The sequence below is a fragment of the Asterias rubens genome, chromosome 15 (genome assembly GCF_902459465.1).
Source record: "Asterias rubens chromosome 15, eAstRub1.3, whole genome shotgun sequence".
NCBI lineage: Eukaryota > Metazoa > Echinodermata > Asteroidea > Forcipulatida > Asteriidae > Asterias > Asterias rubens.
Genome location: NC_047076.1, coordinates 6169697 through 6195843, shown reverse-complemented (window position 1 = coordinate 6195843; position 26147 = coordinate 6169697). Strand labels below are relative to the sequence as shown.

General features: G+C 40.7%; 2 protein-coding genes across 5 annotated transcripts in view; both read right to left on the bottom strand.

Moving 5' to 3' along the window:
- LOC117300357 (A-kinase anchor protein 9-like) overlaps positions 1–8708 on the bottom strand; it is a 126007-nt gene extending 117299 nt beyond the window's left edge. For all 4 annotated transcript variants that reach the window (XM_033784122.1, XM_033784124.1, XM_033784123.1 and 1 more), the window contains exons 1-2: positions 8590–8708; positions 6612–6845 (exon numbers count right to left, since the gene is read on the bottom strand). In XM_033784122.1, the coding sequence (XP_033640013.1) occupies positions 6612–6845; positions 8590–8637 (282 nt within the window). In that variant the 5' untranslated portion in view covers positions 8638–8708. The remainder of the gene's footprint in view (positions 1–6611; positions 6846–8589) is intronic.
- A 165-nt stretch (positions 8709–8873) lies between these two features.
- LOC117300226 lies at positions 8874–25895 on the bottom strand. The gene is made up of 9 exons (XM_033783954.1): positions 25537–25895; positions 23966–24337; positions 23227–23375; positions 22318–22510; positions 20851–21280; positions 14654–15027; positions 14181–14329; positions 12573–12747; positions 8874–11714 (listed from the first exon to the last, which is right to left on the bottom strand). Exons 2-9 carry the CDS (start codon positions 24324–24326, stop codon positions 11254–11256), a joined length of 2292 nt encoding a protein of 763 aa, XP_033639845.1. The 5' UTR covers positions 24327–24337; positions 25537–25895; the 3' UTR covers positions 8874–11253.
- Positions 25896–26147: the final 252 nt, after the last annotated feature.

The window sequence follows — 26147 nt, the reverse complement described above, 5'->3', positions numbered from 1 at the left end:
CATTTTTCCACAGGTTTGTTATCTTAGGCATCTTGGGGTGCATCAAGTGAGGATACTGGTCTTTGACAAGTACTAAAAGTATACACTGCCTTTAAAGGTATTATATTGAATTGATATGAGAAAAAAATAATTGTTTCATTTTAGTCTCAGGCAAACTTACTGATAATGAAGGTCATACCATTTTTTCTTTGAAATATTTACCTCTGAAATGAAGTCATATTATAAGAAAACTGTACATTGAAAACCTAAAAAGGCTTACTGATAATGAAGTTCATACAATTTGTTCGCGTCAGTTTTCAAACTATATACTTGGGGGCTCATCATTACTTCCAAAACAATCCCTAATGTTGACCAAACATTGGCTGATCACCAAGATGGCGTGAGTAAACATCAAAGCTCATCCAATTTAAGTGGATATGGTTTTTATTTCAGGACATTACGCTCAGAGTTTAAAGGGACACTATTTACATCATCGCGTTGTTTTTGTTATGTATTTTTATTCTAAAAACAAGGAAAACTGACTGGGTAAATTTTTAATGATTTGCGGCTTACTAGAGCGGGTATTGTAATTTTAATCTTTTTTAAAAACTCTTACCGCTCTTACTTAATGTGTGTGCATGTACCATACAGCTATTATAATAAGGATTATACCCTGTGCATGTCTTTAAAAAAACATACATAATATTGTCTTGTTTTACTCTTTAAGCATGTTTTAAGCGCCTCAGGTTTGGTTTAGCATGAGGCGCTTAATAAATCTAATTAATCCAGCTTTCTCCAGAAGACGGTCAGAGCATACTGATCGAAACGTTGAGTTAAAACCAACGGTTCTTTTCAGAACTATCCCAACTCATTAGAGATAGTCATTACGGTGTTACCGCAAACCTTTCCATATTTAATTATTATTATTATTATTATTTGAGCCAACGACTTTTGGATTAACATGCCGGCGATCACCCTATTTTGTCAATATCTTTGTTCAGGGGTGCCAGTCAGAAGCCATACATCAGTTAAATTCTCCTTCCAGAGTATCGAAGTACACATTATAAACAGGAATAAGATAGATCTTCTCTGAGTGCTTGTCCAATTAATTTTGAATTGTCTTGTAAAATACATACTGGTCCAGTAAAAATGTCGAGCCTAGGGAATTTTTTCCCCAGATTTGAGTTCTGAGTTGGGGAATCACCGTGCAAAGACCTGGTCTTCACTGCATAGTAATGACAAGGTTGGTGGCTGGCCGCTGTTAACGGACCGAGCCGGAGGCTGGAATATATGACTTCAGTTTTCTTGAATATGACTTCATTTCAGAGGGCATTTCGGAGGCTGGCTAGTAAGGCAAAAAGCATGTCCCCTACCCACAAATAAACCGATGTTGGTACAATTCCTTTAAATGATAGGATTGGGGCCAAGCATGCAATGATGGAGTCCGGGAGTAAAGCTACTGAATGATTGAACTTGTTGATTCATAGTGAGAGGATTTCCTGATTATCGACGTCTCCTTAATCAACACAAAAGAGAAAACCACATGTGAAATCCAGAGATAACCGTCTAGCGTCCCAAACCAGCCACATGGCCACATTAGAAAGATATGAAACCGCACAGGAAATGCAACATGAATTTTTTTTTTTTACAAATGGGTGGAAATGCAGAAAAAGAGGGGCTGCACTTTTCTTGTACTTTTTGATGAAAGTCGGCAGACCCCAGATAAAATTTGGCACCAATTTGAAAAAATTTACTTTTTTTCTTTTTCTTTTTTCTATTTTTTTTTCATTGGGTTTTTAAAGTTCTCCCTGAACAGTTAGCCAAACGGCCTTGGCCTTGGCCTCGTTATTGAAGATGAAATTCCTAGCCTGGGCTAGTCTAAACATTAAGGTCTCCATATTTGTCATGGTGTACCCCCTCCTATTGTGCATGATATAGAAGTTTTATAAAGTACAAGGACTGACCTAAACACATGAAGTATGCCCAAATAGAATTCCAGGCTATTTCAATAAAAAAAAATCAGATTTTTTCAAAGGCGAAACAATCGGAAAAAAGACACAAGTAAGAAGAATATCATGCCTGGTCTTTATTGTGCTCTGGGAATCTCAGGTATTCAAGAATTTTATGGGGGATAACTTCTGCAGAACAAGAGGAAAAGAGTTTGTTAAAGCATGTTAAAGTATGGGACAATTTTTGGGAACCCCCTACCACAAATACGGGCATGGTATCTGATAAGCTTAATTACAGGTGAATCTATTTACTAATCAAATAAATAAAATACTAATATACATACATGTCTGTAAATATACCCATTCCATTTCCATTCATGCAGCCATGGCATACTCCCATTTCCTAATTCCATGTTCTCCGCTACTCCTCGTCGCGATTCGACATTTCCGCATCATCCGATAAACCACCAATCGAGTTTTTTTACAAATCAACAGAAACAAAGGTCTCTCACACAGTCCAATGGTAATCCATGGTGAGTGCTATTTAAGTTGATGACATCAAAGGCTGCAATAGACAGCTTTAAAAGACACCTGACGTTTCCAAAAACAAAATCAGTAGAGCTTTAAGTTCGTCTGGTGTGCCAATCCGGATGGAACGGCAACAATGAGAAAACTTAGCGTTGATTGTTGCAGGAATAATGAGGCAGTCTGGACGCCAGAGATGACAATGATAATGTCAGTACAGTTCCATCGGTGTACATTATTCAAGGAAGTCCCAGAAAACTACTTTGCAGAACAGCTTTCCAGATTTCGTTGAAAGAAATAAAAACAGAGTTCTCTGACCACAGCACATACATACATGTAGGCTTCCTCATCACATAAATAGTCACATGAGATGTGGTGACTGCAATGCGTTCAATACAGTGTGGTTTTTATAGTGTGTGTGGATGCTGGCACCGTTTGCTCCAATAGGCCTTCCTCCAACCATAGTGTGAAGTGTGCACATGGGCGAGTGACTGTTTAATTTGACATCAAGTTCAGTGACTTGGCACTTGTTGCCTTGTCTACCGAGCCATGTGACTTCGCCAGGGCAGTTTTTTTAGCTCTCTGCATGCAGACATTTCTGACAGCCATCATGAAAGACCATCCCAGGGGTGAGGAGAAAGGGGAATCCTGGGTTTGGAACCCAGGGGACCCTCTTTTTGAAATGGAACAATTAAATAGTGCCTCCAAACAATCGCTGCTAATTTAAATGATTGACCTTTAAAAGCAGAATCAGAGGAACTAGAGTTGAATATTTTGGGTTGATTCGCAGGGCGGGAAGTTTACAAACTCAGTTCCCACTGCCAATTCCTGCTCCTTATGTGTCTTTAGAAGTTTTCCTTGGGCTTTTTTGTTTCTAACATACAGTACAAATTAATTTTTATTTTGATGTTTAACAAGGCACAGTCTGAAATCTGCTTTACATACATGTACATGTAGTGCAGGTCTATTCATCTCTTTGCTTCTGGCTCATTTGTTTTCTTTTTGCTTTTGTTTACAATGATTCATTTTTGGGATAATTACTGATTGTTTATTCATGCAGTAATATTGATTTGATTTTGTTATTTTATTGGTGTGGGGTTGTGAGTTCTATTTTATACATGCCAAATTGTTTTTGTTAATTTTTCTGTTGGGGGAAAAATTGATCCTGTCGTTTTGCTGGTATTTAAGTTGGAGGTGTTGGTGTTTTCTTGGGAAGGGTGATGGGGGATTTCGGGGAGAATTCATTGTTTAGTTACAATGCATTGAAGAGTTTGATGGGAATGTTTGTGTAAGTTTAACAACAAAATAACCTGACCACTGTTTAATAGTCGGATACGTTCCGGTTCAAGTCTCTTCCTTGATTGTGCACAAGAAAGCCAAGTGCCCTGAGCAGGTATGATCGGTAAAAAAACCACAAGAGAAACGGAAACGGATGATTAGGGCCGTGAGAGATCTCATTAAGGGGCCTCTTTAATGATATAAATATAACCCCATTGACAGGTAGCGGGTTGCGGGCACAGATTGACACAGGTAGGGTATTCAACCGTCCGAATGTTCTGTCTAGACGATGGGGGGGGGGGGGGGGGTGGGGGGTAGAGGGGGGAGTGGGAGGGAGATGGGGGGTTGTGCTTAGAACTTGTGATGTGTAACGTCAAGGTGTGGCCCGTGCAGTTTGTACGTGACACTTGAGCAGACGTGAGTGCGCTTTACAGCAAATGTGGATCAAAACATCACATTGTTGCCTTCTGTGTTTTTGTAATTTGGCGCAAATAACTTACGTAGTTGAGATTATTAACGTAGAGCTACAAACTAAATTGTATTGATGTAAAGAGCTGGTAAAACAGTAAAGTTTGCTTAAAACAACTTTCTGCGAAGCAAAAATGAACAGGATACCAGTGGAGGTATATTGGTACTTTGGCTGGTATTCTTACTTCTTGGTAAAAGCATACTTCTGTTGATATTTTTACTTTGGTAAGCATACTTCTGTTGTGCTTAGCTGGATTTTGTGCATTTAAGCAGTTCTACAAGGATTGAGACCCATTACTACATATGTCAAATCCTCACTCCTGCTGTATACTTGTGATTTTCTTATGGACGAGTCAAATCACATTTAAAGATAAAATTCCAGAAGTAAAATTTGTACATAACAGAAAATGATTACCAGCCGAACTTGTCACATGTACCATCTGTGACTGGTATCCTACTCATATTTACTAAGCAGAAAATTGTTGAATGTGTTTGTCTGCTTTGAAAGCAGCTATATTAAATTACGCCTGCAGTACATTTGCAACACACATACTTGTTCACAGCAGCTTCTTACAATAAATTTCAAGCAAAACTATGCAGAGCAGGTATTACTGTTCAACCTGTCTCATTCTGTAGGCACCCAGAAAAGAGCAAGGCCAAATTCATAATTTCATGGCTCTGCTTACTGTGGAATTCTGCGCTTACATGCAATTGAGTTAATGTGCTTTACAGGGCTTGGTAACCACAGAATTCTGCAGTAAGCAGAGCCATGAAATATGACTCAGGTACATGTATGTCAAGCTCCATAAAAAAAACATCATCTGTACCCAGTCCATCATAGTCCAATCGAAACTGTCAGTTTCCCCCAAGTTTCCCCCTCAGTGAATCTGAACTGCTAAGGTGAACAAAACTCAAAAGCACGCTTCCTGAAATTAACATCAGATTCTTGGACACACCAAGGTCTTCTTAGAGCCGTGGGAAGACCTGAAGAACACTAGAGAAGTAATGGGGTATGCCATGTTATAATAAGCTGTACACGCTGGTCTATCAAACTGTGTTCCTGTGTGTCTAGACTTCAAAGTCGGGACTCTTGCCAGGAAAGTAGTCAAGATTTTGCGAGGGGACAGTGTTTAAAAAAAGGCCAGGGGTGCGCATGCAAATATGACATGGAAGAAGGGAAGCTGCTTGAGTGATGAAGTTGGGAGGAATTAACTACGATAATACGGTTTGGTGAGGCAGGGAAAGACAGATGTTTGTCTAATGCTAACCCAACACGCAGCACATGTAAAACGGTTTTCAATCCGGAGGTGGGCTCAATGCCAATCTAATGTGACTAGCGACTAAGCATGGGAAAAATTGCGCTAAGCAGAAACAGATAATGATGCAATGCTGTGTTCTGTGGACTTAAATGATTCACCACCGGAGTTGCTTATAAGTTAAGCTTGCTCAGCAACAGGCCTGGAATTGCATGGCGGGCACAAAGGCCATTGCGTCTGTTGCCCTGGTCTTGGCCCTGATGCCTCTTTAAAAGTTTCCCATAGACCTTCAGATTTCGCAATGAAGGGGTCCATTGAAAATATGAAAACCACTTAACCCTCTCAATTGAAACAAGGTCCTCGCATCATTTTTTACTTGGTGTTTAGCTTAGGTTTCAAAAGCCTTACTGTGCTATATCAGGCTTTCTCAATGGTTTTGAGAACTTTTGTGAACTCGATTTCAAGTCCACCACAAACAAACAAAAACCCAAGTTGGTATTGCGTTTGGTCTTTTTCATTCAGCGACAATGTGGGTGTGTGCATTAGCTTGTGCATGAGGGAACCCTTCCACATAATATGTCCAGTATTATTGTTACAAATATTATTGTTATAATCCTGGTCATGACACTTGTGTCCCTGAGCAAGACACTTAACTATAATTGCTTCTCTCCACCCAGGGGTAAATGGGTACCTGTGAGGGCAGAGATGGTTCTTGTGATTGACTTAGCCGAGTAGCGCATATATTGCGCACAGGCTGCATACTCCCCAGGGAGCTGAGATGGTTTAAGGAATGATTTAAGGCCCAGTGACCAGGGGTAATATTGTCTGAAGCGCTTTGAGACACCCCCTCGGGCATGAAAAGCTCTATATAAAAACGGTCTATTATTATTATTATATTAGTACAATATTATTATCATTATATAACTCAATGACGCCTGAAGCAGGCCTCATACATCACGGAGGCAACATAGGCGATAGCCTCCATGCCCCCTGGTCAGTGACTTGGTGCCCTTGAAATGCTCAAGTAGAAATTTACATTTTCTTCATCATAAGGTGCCCTTTACCAAGGAGAAAATGCCTTGGTGCCCGTGCTCTTTCAGCACACGGGCCTGCTGAAGGTTATCATTTTAAGAGCCATTTAAACTGTAACCATTACCTCAAAGGAGATGGGTGACACCAGATCAGAGTGGGTACCGAACACATCACTGGACGTTACGCTCGAGTCGCCCGCATCGAGTGAGTCATCGCTAAGGTGAGCAGTTGGTAGTACGCCTCCATTACCTGTCCCCCTCGTAGCTCCGTCTAGGGATGGCACACCGGCCTCCGCTGGCTTGGGTTTCTTCTTTCGTCGTTTTTCTGGACTGACTTTCTTCTTTTGGAATTTAGCCAACTGTGTAAGATAAAGGGTTAATTATTTGAATTGTCATGTTAAAGAAAATTGTAAGGGATGGTTGCCTAAATTAGGGGGAAGAAAACCATGATATTATTGGTTTAACTATGTCTCGTCAATTTAGGAGACAAGTGCAGGATGATGACAACATGATAATTGTATCTCATGAAGTCACTGATCCTACTGTCTGACTCAGGCAGATACCTAACACGGAGGCAACAAATGCGATCCATGCCCCCTGTTCATTGCCTTGGTGCTAGATATTTTTTTAGGTCATAAAATAAAATGTAAGTTTCGAATGTCATATTGACAGATTTTAAATGACGGTTTAATGAGTTTGCTGCATAATGACGTTCGGAACTTTATTACCCTCGCGCAAACCACATCAAATGTACTTGAACAGAAGTTGATTCCAAAAAATAGTATTCGGAAGGAAGTATTTCCGTTGTAAATCATCTCAAAGATGTTTTGGTTTTTCATCTGGAGCAGTCTGTTGGACTTCCATATGTCACGACAACTCACGACAACAATTTTTAAATGCACTTTAACACGACATTTGAACACAAGTCAACCGTTAAATATGTGCACAAGAGTCATATGCATAGCTAAATTATTTTCAAACTATTGAAAAATTTGTATTTTTAACTGTAAAAAAGTGTTTTTTACCCCGAATTTAGTAACGAACGGAAATATTCACCATGTTGTCTTCCGACGTGCCTGGACGATTCTATTACACTGCAGGGGGCAAGGGTAATTTCTGAAGGCTGAGTTGTATTTTTTTCTTTTTGGTTTTAGCTGCTGTTTTTTTCTTTCTTGTTAGTAACTTAGCCGCCACTCTCGAATTCGAAGTTAAAAAAAGGGGAGGTATAAATATAATATTTTTCAAACTCCATGAGAGGCACATGGTAAATAATCATCTTGCATTTGTATCACCCCCGCGGTGTAATGGAACCCAAGTACATCGAAAGACAACATGGCAGATATTTCCGTTCGTTACTTAATTCGGGTTAAAAAGCACCTTTTTTTTTTACAATTAAAAATACAATTTTTTCAACAATTTGAAAGTGATTTGGGTGCATATGACTCTTGTGCATACATTTAACAGTTGACTTATGTTCAAATGTTCTGTTAAAGTGCAATTAAAAATTGTTGTCGTGAGTTGTCGTGAGTTGTAGCAAAATATCAAGAGAGGGCGCTGTTGAACCCACACAAAGGTATAGGCGCTGCGTGCGCGAGTCGTAGAAACATGATAAGTAAAGAATAACTTTCTTTGAATCTTTGATTTGTCCCATCTCATGCTCATCTCATCTCCATTGGTTCATTCAGCAAAATATCCTGCTGGATACATCTACGCTAACTTGTCCCATTTAAAATTATCTGAAATTCGATTGAATGAAATTGTTGGTGGACTTTTGCTATTCTGGCCATTTAAATTAATGTCACCTTTGACTTTTGCGATCCAAACTAGTATGAGTCAGAAAATGGTAGTTCATTAACTGTGACTGTCTGTTCAGTCAGCGGACGGAGTGCATTGCATTTGTAAAGATGAAGTACCGTAAACCGCGTACATGTATTGTACATTTTATACTATAGGCTCGCTCGTTGTACATGACGTACATATGGAAGCCAAGTTCAGTTTCACTTCAACGTTCAACTTTCGAGTTGTTGACAATCTCAAAACACATTTAAAACTCGACATTAAAAAACTGGACAAAACATTTATTATACACATTAGCATCCTTACCCTTTCCCTACCAGCCTGCAATTTCTTTTTTCGTTCATCATCATCCATTTTCAAAGATTTAGGATCATAAACTGTGCCATTTATTTGTGTTAACGATCAAGCGGGAGGACGTGGAAGTTACAAATGGCGGACTTCCTATGGGACTTTTTGGTCCATTACCGTGCAGTTCGTGTTAATATTATCAAACGCGACAAGGGGCACAAAAATGAAATAAAGAAAACAAGCAACTGACCAAGAAAAAGGGAAATTCTAAGTTAACTTCAACTCTACTGTTTTTGATCAGCTTTAATCAAAACCATTATTTTACAAAGGGAATCGGTATAACACCAAATACGCGTTCAATTCTACATATAAACGTACGTCAGAAAGAGGGCGCTGTTCAAAAGTGATGTCTGAAAACAGAAGGATGTCGTCTGCTGCCAGAGTTTTTTAACTAAAGTTTTGGTAAACACGTCAAAGACATAGTTACCACCAATTTCTTCCCAATCTACATTGTAGTTAAGGAGAATGTTGACTAGATCACAATTCTTATGTTTTCATTGATCTGTTTCATGATCCGGTGTGGTGATTTAGGGGGGCGGAGCTCGGAAGGGGGGGTGCGAGAGACTGTAACTTTTCATCACAACATAGCCCTATATAGGACTCTTCCTCCGTGCTCCCCACATTGTGCTTTCAATAATTGACGAAAGAAAGAATAACTAGATCGGGATTTGAACCTGCAGCCTCCAAGTAGAGGTCTCCCTCACAGTCCAACTAATCAGGCACTGTGATGTAAAGGCTAAATCATCTTCTGAGCTTGCAGCTAGCTGAGAAGCTGCATGTCTGAAGCATATATACACATGCCTTTGGCAGCCAGTTATATTGACCCATTGCATCACGAGTATACAGCCGGGGATCGAAAAGGTTTTGATCCTCAGGAGAAGAAGAAAAACCGGGAATCCGGAGAAAAAAATCCTCGTGGCATACAGATCCAACTTGCAATATAATGGCCTAAAACCGGTGTGAGGCTGTCCCCGGAGGTTCTGCCCCGCTCCTATTCGGTGTGTTCAAACTTCTTCTGATAGCGCCCTCTTTTGAATCCCCTTCTCAAGTTCATGTTTATTTCCCATAATGGGTACAGGATCTCCGGATAGACAGATTTTCCTCGGACGAATGGAATGCGGGTATAACGGGTACCGTCCATTGAGCCACATAGAACCATTGTTGCTGTGCAGGACCTTGGAGCAAGAGCAATATATCTGCGGAGGCCGGGGAAGAAACACCGCGATCCCGGAGAAAATCTTCGTGGTAGGATCGAGGACAGATCCAACACACAACTTGACTCACAATTATCATGGCCTAAGTAAAGCCGGGAATCGAATCGGGCCATAGTGGTGAGAGGCTGGCGCTTTATGCACTAGCCACTGATGCCTCTTGGGCTCAATGGCGTCAACCTACACAAAACAGTATGAAGAGGGCCTTTACAGTATAGTCTGTAATGCGTTGGGAGGGTATATCTTGGTATTCCTCCAACAATTAATTACCGTAAAGATCACGAGGGAGTTGATGTATAAAACATTGTAAGAAACGGCACATTGAAGTAATTTAAGAGAAAAATGTGGGGGTTTTCCCCACACACACAACAAATTAATGTGAATCTGAGAAAATTCTCCAGCTTATACTCAGGCATCTGAAAGCTTACAATAATTATAAATGCAACGAGGGCGTTTTCTTACATTATTTTGTTTGCAACGTCGATGACCAATTTACTAGAGCCAAAATTTTGCATGTTGGGGTAACATCGGGAGGGGGCACTGATCCTTGACAATTCGTAAGTATACCCTGCATTTGTGGCTGACTACTTTTACGAAAGAAACATTATCCCTAAGTCTTTTTTTACCAGCATTCTCTTTTACAGAAAGCAATGTATGAACATTATGCCCAAAATTAGGTGTCCATATCGGTAGTGATAATGGTTCCTACTGGTAAACAGAAACAAAGTACGACAAGATTGATAATTGTTTTTAACACTTTGGATGATTCATCATTATAATTTTCTTTTTGGTAAAAACAATTTCCCCCAACACGTATTTTCAAAAATCCGGGGCGGTTGGAGTCAAAAGAGCGACGGAAGAGTTTTAAAAAAAATTCGCACAATGCGCAACGCCAATCACATTATTCGCCCTTTGTATTTTGGAAGTCTCATTGTTCAATCCGTCCCAACGCCTATGATCTTGAATACCGTGCCCAATTGCATACAGCTACTTAACATTTCGTGCCTACGGAGCAGAACAAATTGCTCAAGAAACATATTTCACAGGTTAGCAAAAGTTATTATGCGGCCATCTTGCGTGTTCACAATGGATTTGTATTGTTCCGTCATTAATTTTCCCCGGACGGTTAGCACGCTTTTTCGTGTCCATGGGGCAGTACTCTCATTGTTGCTTTTTTGGCGATGCACAAAAACAATAGGGGGCGCTGTGCACAATCATTGCTCCATCTGTCAGAACGACTCGGCCATTTTCTATCATTAGGAAATTAAGCCTGGATAATGGTTAATGCTATTAACACCATCACATTGTGACCTAAATGTCAACTTACATGTCAATTTACAAGAAAAAAACATGTACACTACAATAGGGACCTTCCTGCCACCAACACAGTTTATATAATGAAAGTTATTGTTCATACAAAAACGTTCCTTCGGAATTTTCCCCAAAGTTTTAACTGGTCGTCTTCTGACTGGTTCAAAAATAGTTCCAGAAGGTTCCATCCCTCGACCTGCGACTCGCTTATGTAGGAGTTGTCTGGATTGAGGCTTGCGAAGTACAGCCCGAGTACCAACGACTGGATGAACCTCCCGGCTATAAGAACACGCAGTACCCCTCGCTCCTTCTCCGGGAGCGGAGCTCTCGACTCGAAGCCGGCAAGGAGGTTGGCAGTGGCTTCCAGGGGTTGGTCGCTACAGAACATCAGATACATCATTGGGATTGCAATCTCGTACACGAGGAACGAGGTGGCAGTGAAGTCGAAATCGATGATGCCGCTGACATTGTAATCCCTGGGTGTTTGACTCTTTTTGACGGTCGCTTCAAGCGAAGGCACCGCTAGTATATTGCTGTGGTTGCAATCCTGGTGCACTACACCTGCAACAAAGTCGATAATAACGCATTTTAGTATCAACAACCTAATTGGTCCAATTTCTAAGAAATATAATCTAAACCTTTTTCTGCTAAGTAAAACTATGCAAGCAGTGGCATTTCGTACATGTAAATTTGTATTTAAGCATTCGGCCCCCCTAATTTTGTGGCGCATATAACTTTTTACACTTTGGGAAACTCCGTGAAATTGGTCCCTTTGTTATCTCAAAGGAGGATGACGGACGGATGCACGCCCCAGCATTTTATCCCTTCGAAATCAAAATGTTTAAATCTTCGGAATCATCGAAAGCTTTTGCGTAAGCGCATTCCAAAAGAACTTCGCCCGACTGAGATTTTTTTTTGCTCAAGTCAACGCGCATGCCGAAAGGGCACCCGCGCCCACATGTTTTACGGAACTTTATTCAAACGTTTGTCTTGAACGTCTGTGCGGCCCCAAGTAGCCTATAGCCCTATTATGCAGCCCTACAAGTTGTAGCCCCGAAATAAACCTAAAATGTAGTCCGTTGTAATTGAAGCCCATTGGGGATCAATAATATAATTCGTTTTTTTTTTACACAGAATGTGTATTAAAAGCGCGCACTCCCTACTCAGTTCTTTCCCGAATTTTGTGAAAAATCCCACAGGCAAATCACTCGGATGGGACTAGAACCCACGGCCTTTACATTGCTACAAGAGCAGATGTCTTTTTCCACGACCGAGCAAGAGCAAACTTCGGTGGCTAGAGACACTTCGAATCATTTGTGTTTTTTAGCAGTGGTATACCGCAACGATTTAATGGTACATTGTAGTCAGTATCGGGAGAGAATAACACTTCAGTTCTCAACGAAAAAAACAAAAGATTACCTCTTCGAAATTCGCCTCGCACTGGAATGACTTTCCTCTCGTACTCTGAAATAACGTCTTCAACAATTCTCAGCTTCTTGGCATCATTAATCACCCATAAGTAATGCTTAAGATGGGGAACTTTGTCCAGACACCAAATGTTATCACTATCCTCCCGTACATGGTATGGATACTTCTGGGGGTTTTGACAGAAAAGACAAAATAACATTCTTTAAAAAAACATGCACTGTTTTTCCACTGACTATGCACTATTATCATATTTACTTTCCAATAGTTTCTTTGGGCCTGTGTCCGAAAGAAGCAACAACAAATATATCAGGGCCCCCCTGCCCCAGATAACAGAAGTTTAGACTATATGCAACCCCAAATACAACATTGCACTGTGTTGTAAAATTAAAAGAACCCTACACGGACCGGTGTCGCATGCAATTAGGTCCTCTATGCAATACTATCCAGAGGACTTTACTGCATAGGTATAATGTCCGCCGGACGGTATTGCATTAGGCAATCGTGTCCGCCCGGACGCTTCATGTTGCATAATGCAATTGTGTCCGCCCGGACACATTTGCATATGCAGTTGTGTCCGCCCCGTGCAAAACCGTCTTTGCAGTAAATAAACGCCCTTGGACGACGGAACACATTCGCCTTTTTTTACAAGCTATTAGTGCATGTCATGAATGACGTTGGAAAGGTTCGGCCGTTGGGTATTCGCTGTAGTATTCATGCTGCATGTAGGCTACGTATGTTCAGTTCATGCACGCTCGCTTATACGCGCGCACATACATTATACAGTCATGTACTTGTCCGCCGGACGGTTTTTGCATAGCCCCGGACACGATTGCATATGCAAAAGTGTCCGGAGAGGACAGTTTTGCATGGCGGACACAATTGCATCTGACACCGGTATACTGACGCACAACTGTCAGTCACAACATTTTCTTGAGGTATTCTTACAAAAAAAAATCGCAATAAAACTTGGCGCACTTCTGAATACACAGTCAACCATCGTCGTAAAGAGCACGCTGCACAAAGAGGTTTTATACCTCTAATAATATTATTAAAGGCAGTGGACACTATTGGTAATTACGCAAACAAATTATTAGCATAAAACCTCACTTGGTAACGAGTAATGGGGAGAGGTTGATAGTACAAAACACTGTGAGAAACGGCTCCCTCCGAAGTGACGTAGTTTTCGAGAAAGAAGTATTTTCCACAAATTTGATTTCGAGACCTCAGATTTAGAATTTGAGGTCTCGAAATCAAGCATCTGAAAGCACACAACTTTGTGTGACAATGGTGTTTTTTCTTTCATTAGTATCTCCCAGCTTCGATGACCAATTGAGCTCAAATTTTTGTTATTTTATGCATATGATTAGATACACCAAGAGCGAGAAGACTGGTCTTTGACAATTACCAATAGTGTCAACTGCCTTTAACAAAAACTACGTTCCTCGATCTCGTTGCAAAGAGAGTGGACTGTGTATAGTTCGGTCTACTACCACCAGGGTGCACCCAATAGTATATGTGGCAGCAGACTTACCAGAGGTAAGTCCATTAATCTCAGTTATGTGCGCATTCAAACCAAATAATAAGCAATATAAAGCGTACTTGTAGCGCATGTTGTAGATTTCCAAGATGTTTACCGACTTTCTGGAAGAATGGTGGCGGTAGTGGAGCCAGTTTCAGCAGGGGCTTTCCGGGTAAGAAACTAAACAGACGCACAGCAGTCACGGTGGTCGGCCTACAAACTTCCTCTACTGCAGATCAGAAAATACAATATTATCTAAACATTGCAAAAACTTCCAAATCAATTGCAACTGAGTCGTAGGGAAATTCGTCCCCCTGAGATTCCGTGTCCCATATCTTGGGAAATTAACATGGGCTGAAGGGCAAAATGATTTAAACAAGTGCACCATCCGAAGAACATGTAGGCCTACATTGTAAGCCTACGCAATTCGCCGTATGGTGGAGAATTTCTAGGGGGGGGGGGGACACACATAGAATCTCCTCAACACTGGCACCAATGTAATTTTGGGAGTGGGGTCAAACATTAACTAAAACAAATAACAACAAAACATTACCACTTTCTAGTTTAGTTTTTATCGGTTCATAGCTGAGAAGACTATTGTTTTTGTTCAGAAGTGGAGCCTGGCATTTCAACTCGGGAAACACGTTGTGCAAAAAATCCAAGATGTCCGTCTGAGTCTCAACAGCGCCCTCTGCGGTAAATTCCGAATTCAAAACTTTAAAGCTGAACTCATTTTGCTCGCCTATCCCCTGGTCGGGATCCGTCTTGACGTAGTAAATCCTGTCGTAGTAACTTGGAAATTCCTGGATCTCGGAGGCTCGAAGACCAAAGAGTCTTTGGAGTAGAACCTTGACGTCATCAATGCTGAGTAACGGTTTACAGGAGCGGCAAAGTTTAACCTTGTTGACTGACTCGTTGTCTGTCATGCTTCTTCAACCAAACAAATTCTGACACTGACAACAAGACCTAACAAACAAAAACGTGTTAGTGTTGAAGATCATTATTTGGATTATAACCACGCGAGAAGAATAATTACTTTCGCAATAAATTCGATTTGTTGTTGAAGCCCGGTTCCTGGGAATGCGAATGCCACACGAAATTTGACGTAACAGCCACGTTCGCTCCAAATGTTCTACAAGAGTTGAACACATTGAATTCAACTGATGCAATTTATTCCGTTGTGAAATATCGCATTCGCAGGAAGTATGAACCGGGCTGTACTCGAGACATAACATTGCATGATGAATGTCTTGACCACGTGCATGCATGCCCATGTTCGAAACACTAACCCTCCGAAACCATCAATCCCTACTCGACCATTTTTTTAAAATATAATTTTGCATCATGTGCTCAGGTTATTGATTGAATAACATAACAATAAAGCCACGATAATGATATTTTTTAGTTCACTCAGGGGCCGATCCAGGACACATGTGGATACGTCGACAGAACCCATCCGAAGTATTTGTTGGGTGAGGCAGTCGAGACCGTACCAAGCGAGTGAAGTGAGCGTCTTCCCAGACACACACTACCTTAATCCTGGGGTCAATATCCCCCCCTTGTAGGTTAGAATTGCCATCCTCACAAATTTCTTTGATTTTTGTATGAGGATTCCCTTTTTTAAATCGATTTAGTAATCAAAATCCCCATTGAAAAGCACTACGACAGTTAGTAGCCCTATTTCGTACTAATAGTTTAAGCCCATTAATAAAAAAAAAATAAAAAAATTGGTCTTGGGGTATTCAATCATCGAACATGTATACCATGAATCAAGACAGGCAGAGTGGTACAATTCAATGAATTGTTTAGTTACAGTTGTTTACTTTTGTTGTTTAAAGAGAGTCAGCCTTTGTGTTAAAACGTAAGACAGAAACCAACCCATCAGTTCTTAAGCATCTGCTGTGTTTTTGTTTAGGGTATTGTAACTGTATGGATTTTAATAGATTTTCTTTTAATTGTTCAGCGCCCAGGAGCATGTTACATGGATGGGCGCTATATAAATTTCCATTGCTATTATGTTTATGATGAGGCATTTCGGCAAAAGAAAAGCAGTAAAACCACCCAAAAGGCAAGATCAGCATGCAATACACCAATTGAAAGCCTGGAATTACACATAGATCACGGATAGCATGGCCTCTGTTGCCTCTGGCCTTATAGTGCCCGTTCAAAATATTTCCATAGAATTGAAAATTTTCTAATGAAAGTGAACTTTGCAAAACGAAAATGGCCCTCACAACAATGAAGTTCCAGGCCTGTTACACAACTGCTAAGTTTACATTTCATAAGGGAACCATAACAGTACAAGCTTTGGTTCTTTATGGGTCCCTCCACAGTTTCATGAATGTCCCTGCTTACTATTCATTTAGTCACAACACTCAATGCATTCAAGGCGGCATTAAGGAAGAAAAGATCTAGCTGGCAGATTCTCTACTTTTCTTAAACTGCACAACAGTACATCAGATTTACACATGAGTTTTTATTTTGTTTGCCCGCGCTCAAACTTGGACAGCGGGCGCACCAACCTCACAGTGCGTTGTATTCATACTACGAAGTTTGTACTTTACTTGGAAGTAGAAGGTTTTTATTATGACTACAAAACAAAGTGCTAAAGTTTTAATATCATTAGTTTTTGCCTCTATCTAGACTTGTGGACAAGTCGTTAAATCGGCCCCACGCGCTGAGATAGTGCTCTCGCGATCGAGATCACTGCTCTCGCGCGAACTGATGGCTCCCCGATTTCGATGAGTCGAAATCGGGGAGCCATCAGTTAGATAGATACATAGGTATAAACATTTATTCAATGTTGCAAATAGTGTATAATACAGAGTAATATGGACAAAATAAAAGTAAAAATAAAATATATTAAAAGATGAATTAATCTTATCAAACAACTTTTTTATTTTATTTCCAATTAACATTGCCTTTGATTTGATTTTGATTGTGATTTTGATACTATGGAAATAGACTGATTGATTGATTGATTGATTGATTGATTGATTGATTGAGATATATTTCTACATCGATGGTTACTTTCCCCTCCCCCTTAAATACCGTTAAATAGAATTCACGAGATCGTCCAGTGCAATGAGCGTGCAGTGGGTACATAATGCCACTTTATGACCACAACAAAAAGGTGTGTTCCGTCATGGTTGGTTTGATCTTGTCACATTACTACATGCAAGGCTAACTTCTAAGAGTAATCCTATATCTCCATGGAGTAAGAAAGAACGTGGGAAAGCAAAAGTTACCTCTGTCCTGCAGATTCGTTGCAATGTTTTCAGAGTGTCCTCTCTTAAAAAAAAAGTCTCTGCCGTTTTCTTTTTAGTGGTGAAATAGTGGGGCTGTGGTTTGAGATGCAGTTTGACCAATGAGTATGTAGTAATCAGTCAAAACTACTTTAGAAGGATGTATAATAAAACTCACCACTTAATATCTGCACACCGGGACGGAGAAAAGTCGAGGTCCTGAAGACTGGAGTGCTACACTACAGGTTAAAACGCCGACCGTAGCACGGTACGATGAACACCAATTCCAATCCACAGAATACAAAAATAATGTTCACAAAGTTCACAATGACTAAACAGTTTGACGGAGAAACGAAGACGAATTGACTCATACAACAGTTACTGACGAACAAAACTGCTGTACATACGCTGGCAATTGCTGAGTAGAACGAACGCGAAAAATGGAGAACTAGTAAAACATGTGCAACTCAGTGCTAGCAAAAACTACATGTGGTCTCAGCTGTACAATAAAAAACACTAAATGTGTATTGACGATACAAACTAGTTAGTACACACATAATGACTGTTTATGAGTGCAATGGTGCGAATATGTTCATGAGTTGAAAGATGGAATGTTCTATTCAACGAGGCGGTTGATTGAACACAAAATAGCGGCTTCAGAGTCACGTACGGCCGTCCTCGACGGTTACCCAGCACTGTTTAGTAGGACCATGGAGGTAGTTTATTCAGTCTACCCGCAGGTCACTAATGTCCTTTGTGATTTGTCTGCAGAGTATGCATCGTTTTTCGTACGTGACCTCTGTGTGAATATTTTTTTTAGTCAAAAGGGCTTCTGGAATTCGGTAATTTTCAGCCTTTTCTGAAAAGTCTCAACCAAAATAATGTACCAGTAAATTGAAACGAAGAGCATATCTGTCGTTATGTATAAAAGCAAATCGGTGCAACTCAAATTTTAAAAAGAGAAATTTGTACGTAAAAAATGGCTTCAAAAACAGAGAAAACACTGGTCACAAAAACACGGCAAATATTCCCGTTATGAATGTCGGCAACAGTCCCCAATTAGTATGTATGGATAGATTATTTCATATTCTACCTGGAAATTTTAAAAACGAGACCGGATCGTACCTAGTCCAGTCAGGATACAGCCATTTCCACCGTGAATCCAAAGTTCCCATTACGACAAAATCAACTGTTAGACAGCATGGTTTTCCTGCACGGGTAATTGGCTGACGATGAAATCATCGACGAATATGGCAGCAAGCTGCTTTTCGTTGGTATGGTAAAAGCGCATGTCTAAACTATGAGTGAATGAGGATCAGTTAATTTATCCCATGGTATAGACGGGCTCTTTTGTTATTGACTAACGCTGCCGTTGTAGTCGGGGCACCATACCAACGAAAAACAGCATGCTGCCATATTAGTCGATGATGTCATCGTCAGCCAATCACCCATGCAGGAAAACCATGCCGTCTAATAGTTAATTTTTTTCGTAATGGGAGTTTTGGATTATCGGGGGAAATCGCTGTATCCTGACTGGACTAGGTACGATCCGGTCTCGCTTTTAACATTTTCGAGCATTTTCAGTTATTTTTCATAGCGATTAACATGGGCTGAGAACTCATATAAACCCAATATGGCCAGGCACGTAACCGCCCAGCACCACCATGGCGCAATAATGATGGGTAAATTACATACAGATATCCACTTACAAAAAATGTTGCTTGTTTGGGCTATAGAGAGACCCGTGTTATGATGGGTCAGCGCCATTCTCAATGGCCAACATAGGCTCATCTTGTCATGGTTTGCTCGGCCCGACATAGTCTGGTCCCCTGTCTTTATATCCGCAAGGATGAAGACAGGCACTGGTCTTCAAGGCCCATTGATTTCATAGGATAGAATGATTTCACGGTCTATATAATCCAATGTAAATGGGACGAGCAATTACTAAAATACTACAGCAAAAACCAACACAATGAAGTCTGAAATATTTTCCTGCCCTTGAAATTATTTTAATCCTCTGCTCAACAGCACTCATACAAATAGCACAATCAAGTCACTTAAATGGAATGATAAAAACAGGTCAACACGACTGAGGCTGGCTACGTACATAGAAAACAAAACTTATATCCCAAACTGGAGCGCAACTCCTGTTTTGAAGTGTGAGGTCAATACCTTTTCGCAAATACCATTTGCGCAAGCGCTAACTGTTGAATGGGATGCATGACGGTCTAGCAAGCGATCAAACTTGATAATGACCGCTGGCCCAGCATCCACCTCATTTCACTAACGCGCGTACCAAGGGTTCGCTTGGCGGCCGCAATAAATAAATAATTCGGCTGAACTTTCCATTATCCACGCCAAAACGCACCCAAACATTAATTGCGGTAAGTTCTACAAAAGAAATTGCATATGAAGATGCGAGTAGGGCCGGTTTCAGATGCAATTGTGTCCGGACACTTTTGCATATGCAATCGTGTCTCTTGGGCTATGCAAAAACCGTCCGGCGGACATGTACATGAACACTGTACCATAGATATAGAATTCCATATCTATGGACTGTACATGTCATGTATGTGCGCGCGTAAGCGGGCGTGCATGCACTGAACCTACGTATAAATTATGCAGCATGAATATTCACGTATTTTATGATTGCAGCGAATACCCAACTTATGGGCTTAGCTTGTAAAAACATGGCGAACGTGTTACGTCGACCCCAACGGTGTTTAATTTACTGCAAGGACGGTTTTGCACGGGGCGGACAAAACTGCATATGCAAATGTGTCCGAGCGGACACAATTGCATTATACAGTAGCGTCCGGGCGGACACGAATGCATATGCAAAACCGTCCGGCGGACATTATTGCATATGCAATAATGTCATCCGGATAGTATTGCATAGAGGACATAATTGCATGCGACACCGGCGCTCTCTGCGAGAAGGCAAAATAATTTGGCTCATTGGCTCCCGCTCTACGCCGCGCATACAAATCTGTGTGTTTTCCACTGATTCGTCATCCCTCCATGATGGCGTCGTGATGACGTCAATGCATAGGTTCATTCCAAAGTAACTGTTTAATTCTGCGAGCTCACAGTTTTGTATATTTGCCATGCAAAACACAAAGAACCTTCTTTTCTATAATGTTTTGATATTACACATTTTGTTTGTTACCAAACACGGTCACAAACTCGCCCAGTAACTCCATGGCATTGTTTACGATTATGGCCTGTGTCGTTAGGATCAAAGTAGCCATGTGGTTGTAAATGGAATTTTGAACTCCCTTATAAGCACCCCTCCCCAATGTTTACTAATAATTAGACTTGGTTTCAAGTCCGAGATTGCGGTTATTATTCTCTGTATCAGCCGAGCAAAACGCCCCCGCAGATTGTGCACCACACGCCCTAACTCGTGATAAATCCACAAAAGGGCGTTATTTCAGGCAATATTGGCTATGTCAGGTATAAAATCAAACACGCTCACGGACTTGGAACCAAGTCTATTATAAATCAATCCGTTCCTCCATTCCATAATTTCATTAACTCATCTTGAGGATGGTTCCAAAACAGTTCCAAGAGATTCCAACCTCTTTCTTGCTTCTGTGGTATATACGAATTGTCCGGGTTCAAGCCACCAAAATACAGCCCTAGCACGAGGGACTGGATGAACCTCCCTGCAATAAGAACACGCAGAACGCCTCGCTCCTTCTCCGGGAGTGGAGCTCTCGACTCGAAGCCGGCAAGGAGGTTGGCAGTGGCTTCCAGGGGTTGGTCACTGCAGAACATCAGATACATCATGGCAGTTGCAACATCGAACACGAGGCAGGAGAACATCATGTCATCGAAGTCGATGACACCACTAATCTCGTAGTCCTTATTCTTGTTGGCGTTCGTCTGAACTGCGAGTACATTGCAGTCACTGAAGTCTTGGTGGATAACCCCTAACAATTCAATAAGTTATTCTTATTCAATAAGACGGTATATGTATGTACACAATTCTTCTGCTCATAACCATAAGGTCCCAATGGTGCAAATTGTAAGGATTTCGTAAATCTGTTTGTGCATATTTTGCAGCCACTGATAAAAAATTAGGTTTATTTGTCAAGAGTATTTGTTAGGCAAAAGGAAACATTTCGTTTTCAAAGTACAACATTTATGCTTGATTAATTTTCTCTCTTTAAATTTATAGACATGTTTTCATTTAATGACCTTTTGATCATAACGTACGAAAATATCAACAATAACCTGTTCTGAGAAGACGGTTAATGTTTTGGGTAGTCTTTCCTCGCGTGTTGGTGGATAACCCCTAACAATTCAATAAGTTATTCATATTGGCGGGATAATATAATGTACACAATTCGTCTGCTTTAGAATGGATTTCGTAAAACTGAGAGCCCCAGTATAATGAGGTTTGTTTGTCAAGAGTGTTCTTCAAAGTATTTGTTAGGAAAAAGGAAACATTTCGTTTTCAAAGTAAAACATTCATTTTTGATGAATTTTCTGTCGTGAAATTTATAGACATGTTTTCATTTAATGACCTTTTGATCATTAAGTATGAAAATGTCAAGAGAAGACGGTTAGTGTTTTGGGTAGTCTGTCCTCGCGTGTTCAACTTTCAGCTTTCAATTTTTCAACAGTTACTGTAAAAGCAGGGTCATAGATTGGAAAATCCTAAAATTTAATGTAATTATGGTATTGATTTTCATCTAAAAACATTTGAATTTATGAGAATGAATCTACATTATATTTTTTCTCAGAGTGTTACCAACTGCCGCCTCGCTTAACGTTGATGAGTGTGAAGTTCTTGTGATCATAGACTATACCGTGACAGTATTTTTGCGTTTTCTGTTAAGCAAGTAGACACCCTATTTAGCTGAAACTTTCACAATTGACATTTATTGTATATCTTTCTTATAATTTTACCTGAAAATTGTGTATTATCTTGTACATTTTCGTCAAAGAATGCCAATCCATTTACCTTTTCTAAATTCTCCGACGACTGGTAAAACTTTCTCTTCAAATTCTGTGATCACCTCGTTCACAATCGTCAACGCCCTAGCATCTTTCACCACGTGTAAGTAAGCCCTGAGATCGAGGATGTTTGCCAGGCACCATATCGCCGTGGCTGCCCTTTGCTCCAACGGTTTGACATCAATTTCTCTCGGGTACTTCTGCATGGAGGTCAACGGGAGTGAGATTAAGACTAATAATTTTTAACTGGGGTCGACCTTTAGCCTGAACTTCTGGCGTCACACTTTGAGACTCGTGAATTACACCAGAGATCTGCCTTTAGACCACGTCCATAACCACCTTTGACTTAAAGACACTGGAAACTATTGGTAATTGTCAAAGACCAGTCCTCTCACTTGGTGTTTCTCAACATATGCATAAAATAAAAAATCTGTGAAAACTTTAGCTCAATTGGTCGTCGAAGTTGCGAGATAATACTGAAAGAAAAAATAATTGTCACACGAAGTTGTGTGCTTTCAGATGCTTAATTTCGAAACCTCAAATTCTAAATCTGAGGTCTTGAAATCAAATTCGCGGAAAATTCTACTTCTTTCTCGAAATCTACGTCACTTCAGAGGGAGCCGTTTCTCACAATGTTTTATACTATCAACCTCTCCCCATCACTCGTTACCAAGTAAGGTTTTATGCTAATAATTATTTTGAGTAATTACCAATAGTGTCCACTGCCTTGAATACATGTTAAATTAGCATCGGAAAAAAAAGAGTTTTATCCTCCCCTTTCCTGCCCCTCCTAACCAAATCACTGATCTCCCAGGATTTAGCTAGGCTAGAACTAGCGTCATTCACGAGCCTCGAAGTGTGACGTCGGATGTGCAGGGAGCTAAACACAGTTACGTTACTTTAAAACAGACAATACCTGAAGAGCAATTTGAAGGTCTCCGAGATGTGTACCGATTTTCTTGAAGAATGACAGAGGCAATGGAGCCGAAGACAGAAGAGTAGATCCGGGTAGGTAGATAAAGAGCCGTAAGGCACTCACGGCAGTTTCGCCTCTCACTTCACTCCCTGCGATCAAAAAGTACAAGAGTATATTGACATTATTTTTTAAATATCAAGCATTTCGCACTGTAAGCTAAAGTGGACCGCGGGGTGCACCAATTACACCCGCGTTTCGCCTCCATTCCCCAACACGTGGATATTTGACTCCAAGTGGTTCAAACAAGATGTACTGTGTAATGACGTCAGGTAAAATGGGCCGATAAAAGACAAAGGCCTACTTCTCAACATCACATCACATTAATAGACCCCTTGCATATGGCGACCATCGTTGATGAAACGTGCACGTATGTGAAGGGCTGTCATTGGCTGAGAGTTACGCGCAGCGCGTCGTGCTTGTCATCAATGGTGGTCAATGACGTTGTGTCGTAGTAATTGTTACTAGACCTATATCAAGGCTGATGCTTCAATTATCTCAAATTTAAATCCTCTTTTCATTTTGTGTGCGAGAATAATTGCGAGATTGTTTTTACCAATGAGCGTCCATACATTAGTGTTATTAAACTGAGCAAAACAAGAAAGCCAAATGTATTTATTTTTATGAGTATCAAAAATGGATAATCGCGGGAACTTCGATATTATCAATTTAATTTTATTACCATTTCGAAATTCATTGCAAATCTTCTCGTAGCTGACAAGCTTTCCCTTTAGATTTGGCACTGGTGCCTGACTCCGCAACTCGGGAAAGTCGGACTGCAAGAAATCCAAAATGGCCGTCTGGGCTTCAACAGCGTCCTCTGCCGTAAATCCTGAATTCAAGACATTGAGGATGAACTCTGTGTTGTCTCCGATCCCCTGACCGTGGTCTGTAGTCACGTGATAGGTCCTATCGTCGTAGCTGTCGAATTCCTTGATAGTTGAAGCCTTGACACCGAAGAGTCGCATGAGAAGTGTTCTGACGTCATCAATGCTAAGAAATGGTTTGGGGGTCTCATTGTTGGCAACTGCAGCTTCCTCCATACTATTTAAACCTGTGAAACAAGATACACTGTCTGTATGTCCAAACTATGACTACGTCGGCTAGCTCATTAAGGTCATTACAAATTCATATCGACTAATGGTACACGGTCACTAATTTTGGTTGTTTACCCATACACCGATGTGTGTTTGCATTGTATACTCAGTACTTTCCCAGAGTCCTGTGAACAAATATTGCAGGCATGTTACTCGGGTGGGATTCGAAACCACGACCCTTGCAATTCTAGAGCAGTCTCTTACCAACTACACTACCGAGGTTGCCCGGTAGCTAGAGGTTACAAGGTCAGTATACAACTACGGTCTACACCAGAAGTGCACAAACGTTTTCTAAACTCTTCTGAAAACTTAAAGGGAAGGTACACGTTTGGTAAGTGTCAAAGACCAGTCTTCTCACTTTATAGTGTATCCCAATATAAGCATAAAATAACAAGCCTGTGAAAATTTGAGCTAAATTGGTCTTCAAAGTTACGAGAAAATGATGAGAAAAAACACCCTTGTTGGACAAATTTGTGTGCTTTCAGATAGGAATAAAAGACTTCTGGCTAGAAGTATTTTATTATTTTAGTGGTAAATTACCTCTTTCTCAAAATCTATGCTACTTCAGAGGGAGCCGTTTCTCATCATGCTTTATACTATCAACAGCTCCCAAATCCTCTTCACCAAGTCAGTTTTTAAGATAATATTTGTTTTGAGTAATTACCAAACGTGTACCTTCCCTTTTACTGCTATGAACTATTTCCCGTTATAGTATTTTTGGTGGAATTTGCCACAACACAATCGTCATACTCATAGTTCATAGTTGTGCAGCCATGTTCTTTCGAAAGTGGAAGTGGTTACTCATTCATTCTGTACAATCATGGAGATAGAATTATAGACCTCCACGGTTACAATATTATGGAGGTAGAACTTCCAGTGATCAAGGAAGGTCAGGGAGCACCCATGGCCCGATTTCATCATGTAAAGCATGTCAATACGTGCTCAGCACAGAAAAACATTGCTTGGCAAAAATGGGCAGGCCTACCACCCAAACTTTCACTGAGCTTACATTATTGCAATGCAACGTGAGATCCACACTCGAATGTTGCCGATATAATAGAAAAGAAATGTTGTCAAGTTGAACTTTCTGCCTAACAACTTGAAAAAATGTCCACTATACAATCCACATGTTTACAGCTGTACCGACATTCCTTACCTCTGCAGCCTAAAGCCAAGGGCCGGGTGGGTGTCCGTCTTCCGTGTGTTCCGGCTACTCTGAGACTTGCACTACGTCGTGATCAACACACAGTACATGTATATATAGTAGCCTACCTACGTTGCAGGGTCAGCATTAGACTGGGCCCCTGTCTTTATCCGCAAGGATCGAGCCTCGAAGAATGAAGTCAGACGTTCAAGCTAGCATGTTAGGACCATCAAGGACCATGAACCATCAGACAACCTAGACTTGACTCAAGTCCCAATCCCGTACCATACGGCTTGTTTGCTAGTTGGCGCAATACGCTTTATGGGCCCTTTACCGAGAACGGGACAAGAATCGAGTCTACAGACAACCCAGCTGCAGCGGTACAGCATGATCACTTACTACCAATGTGTTTGTGTCGATTACAAAAACACTATTGTTGTATCTCAAGCTACCGCCGAGTGAAAACCCTCCCATATATCTACGGCCGCTAAAGTTCATTCAGACATACTTAGGCCAAATAAAATAAAAAAACAGTTTATCGTCCCCTCCCTTTTTTGAGGCCACATCCATTTTAATCTTACAATTTGTCTTTAAACAGAAAATTTTCGGAGTGTAATCTTTTG

Coding starts and splice junctions, on each gene's coding strand:
- LOC117300226 (XM_033783954.1), bottom strand. CDS start 24,326: ATGGAGGAAGCTGCAGTTGCCAACAATGAGACCCCCAAACCATTTCTT. Junction 14,330..14,653: donor AAAAACTAAACTAGAAAGTG/GTAATGTTTTGT, acceptor TCTGATCTGCAG/TAGAGGAAGTTTGTAGGCCG. Junction 11,715..12,572: donor GCGAGGCGAATTTCGAAGAG/GTAATCTTTTGT, acceptor ACTTTGTTGCAG/GTGTAGTGCACCAGGATTGC.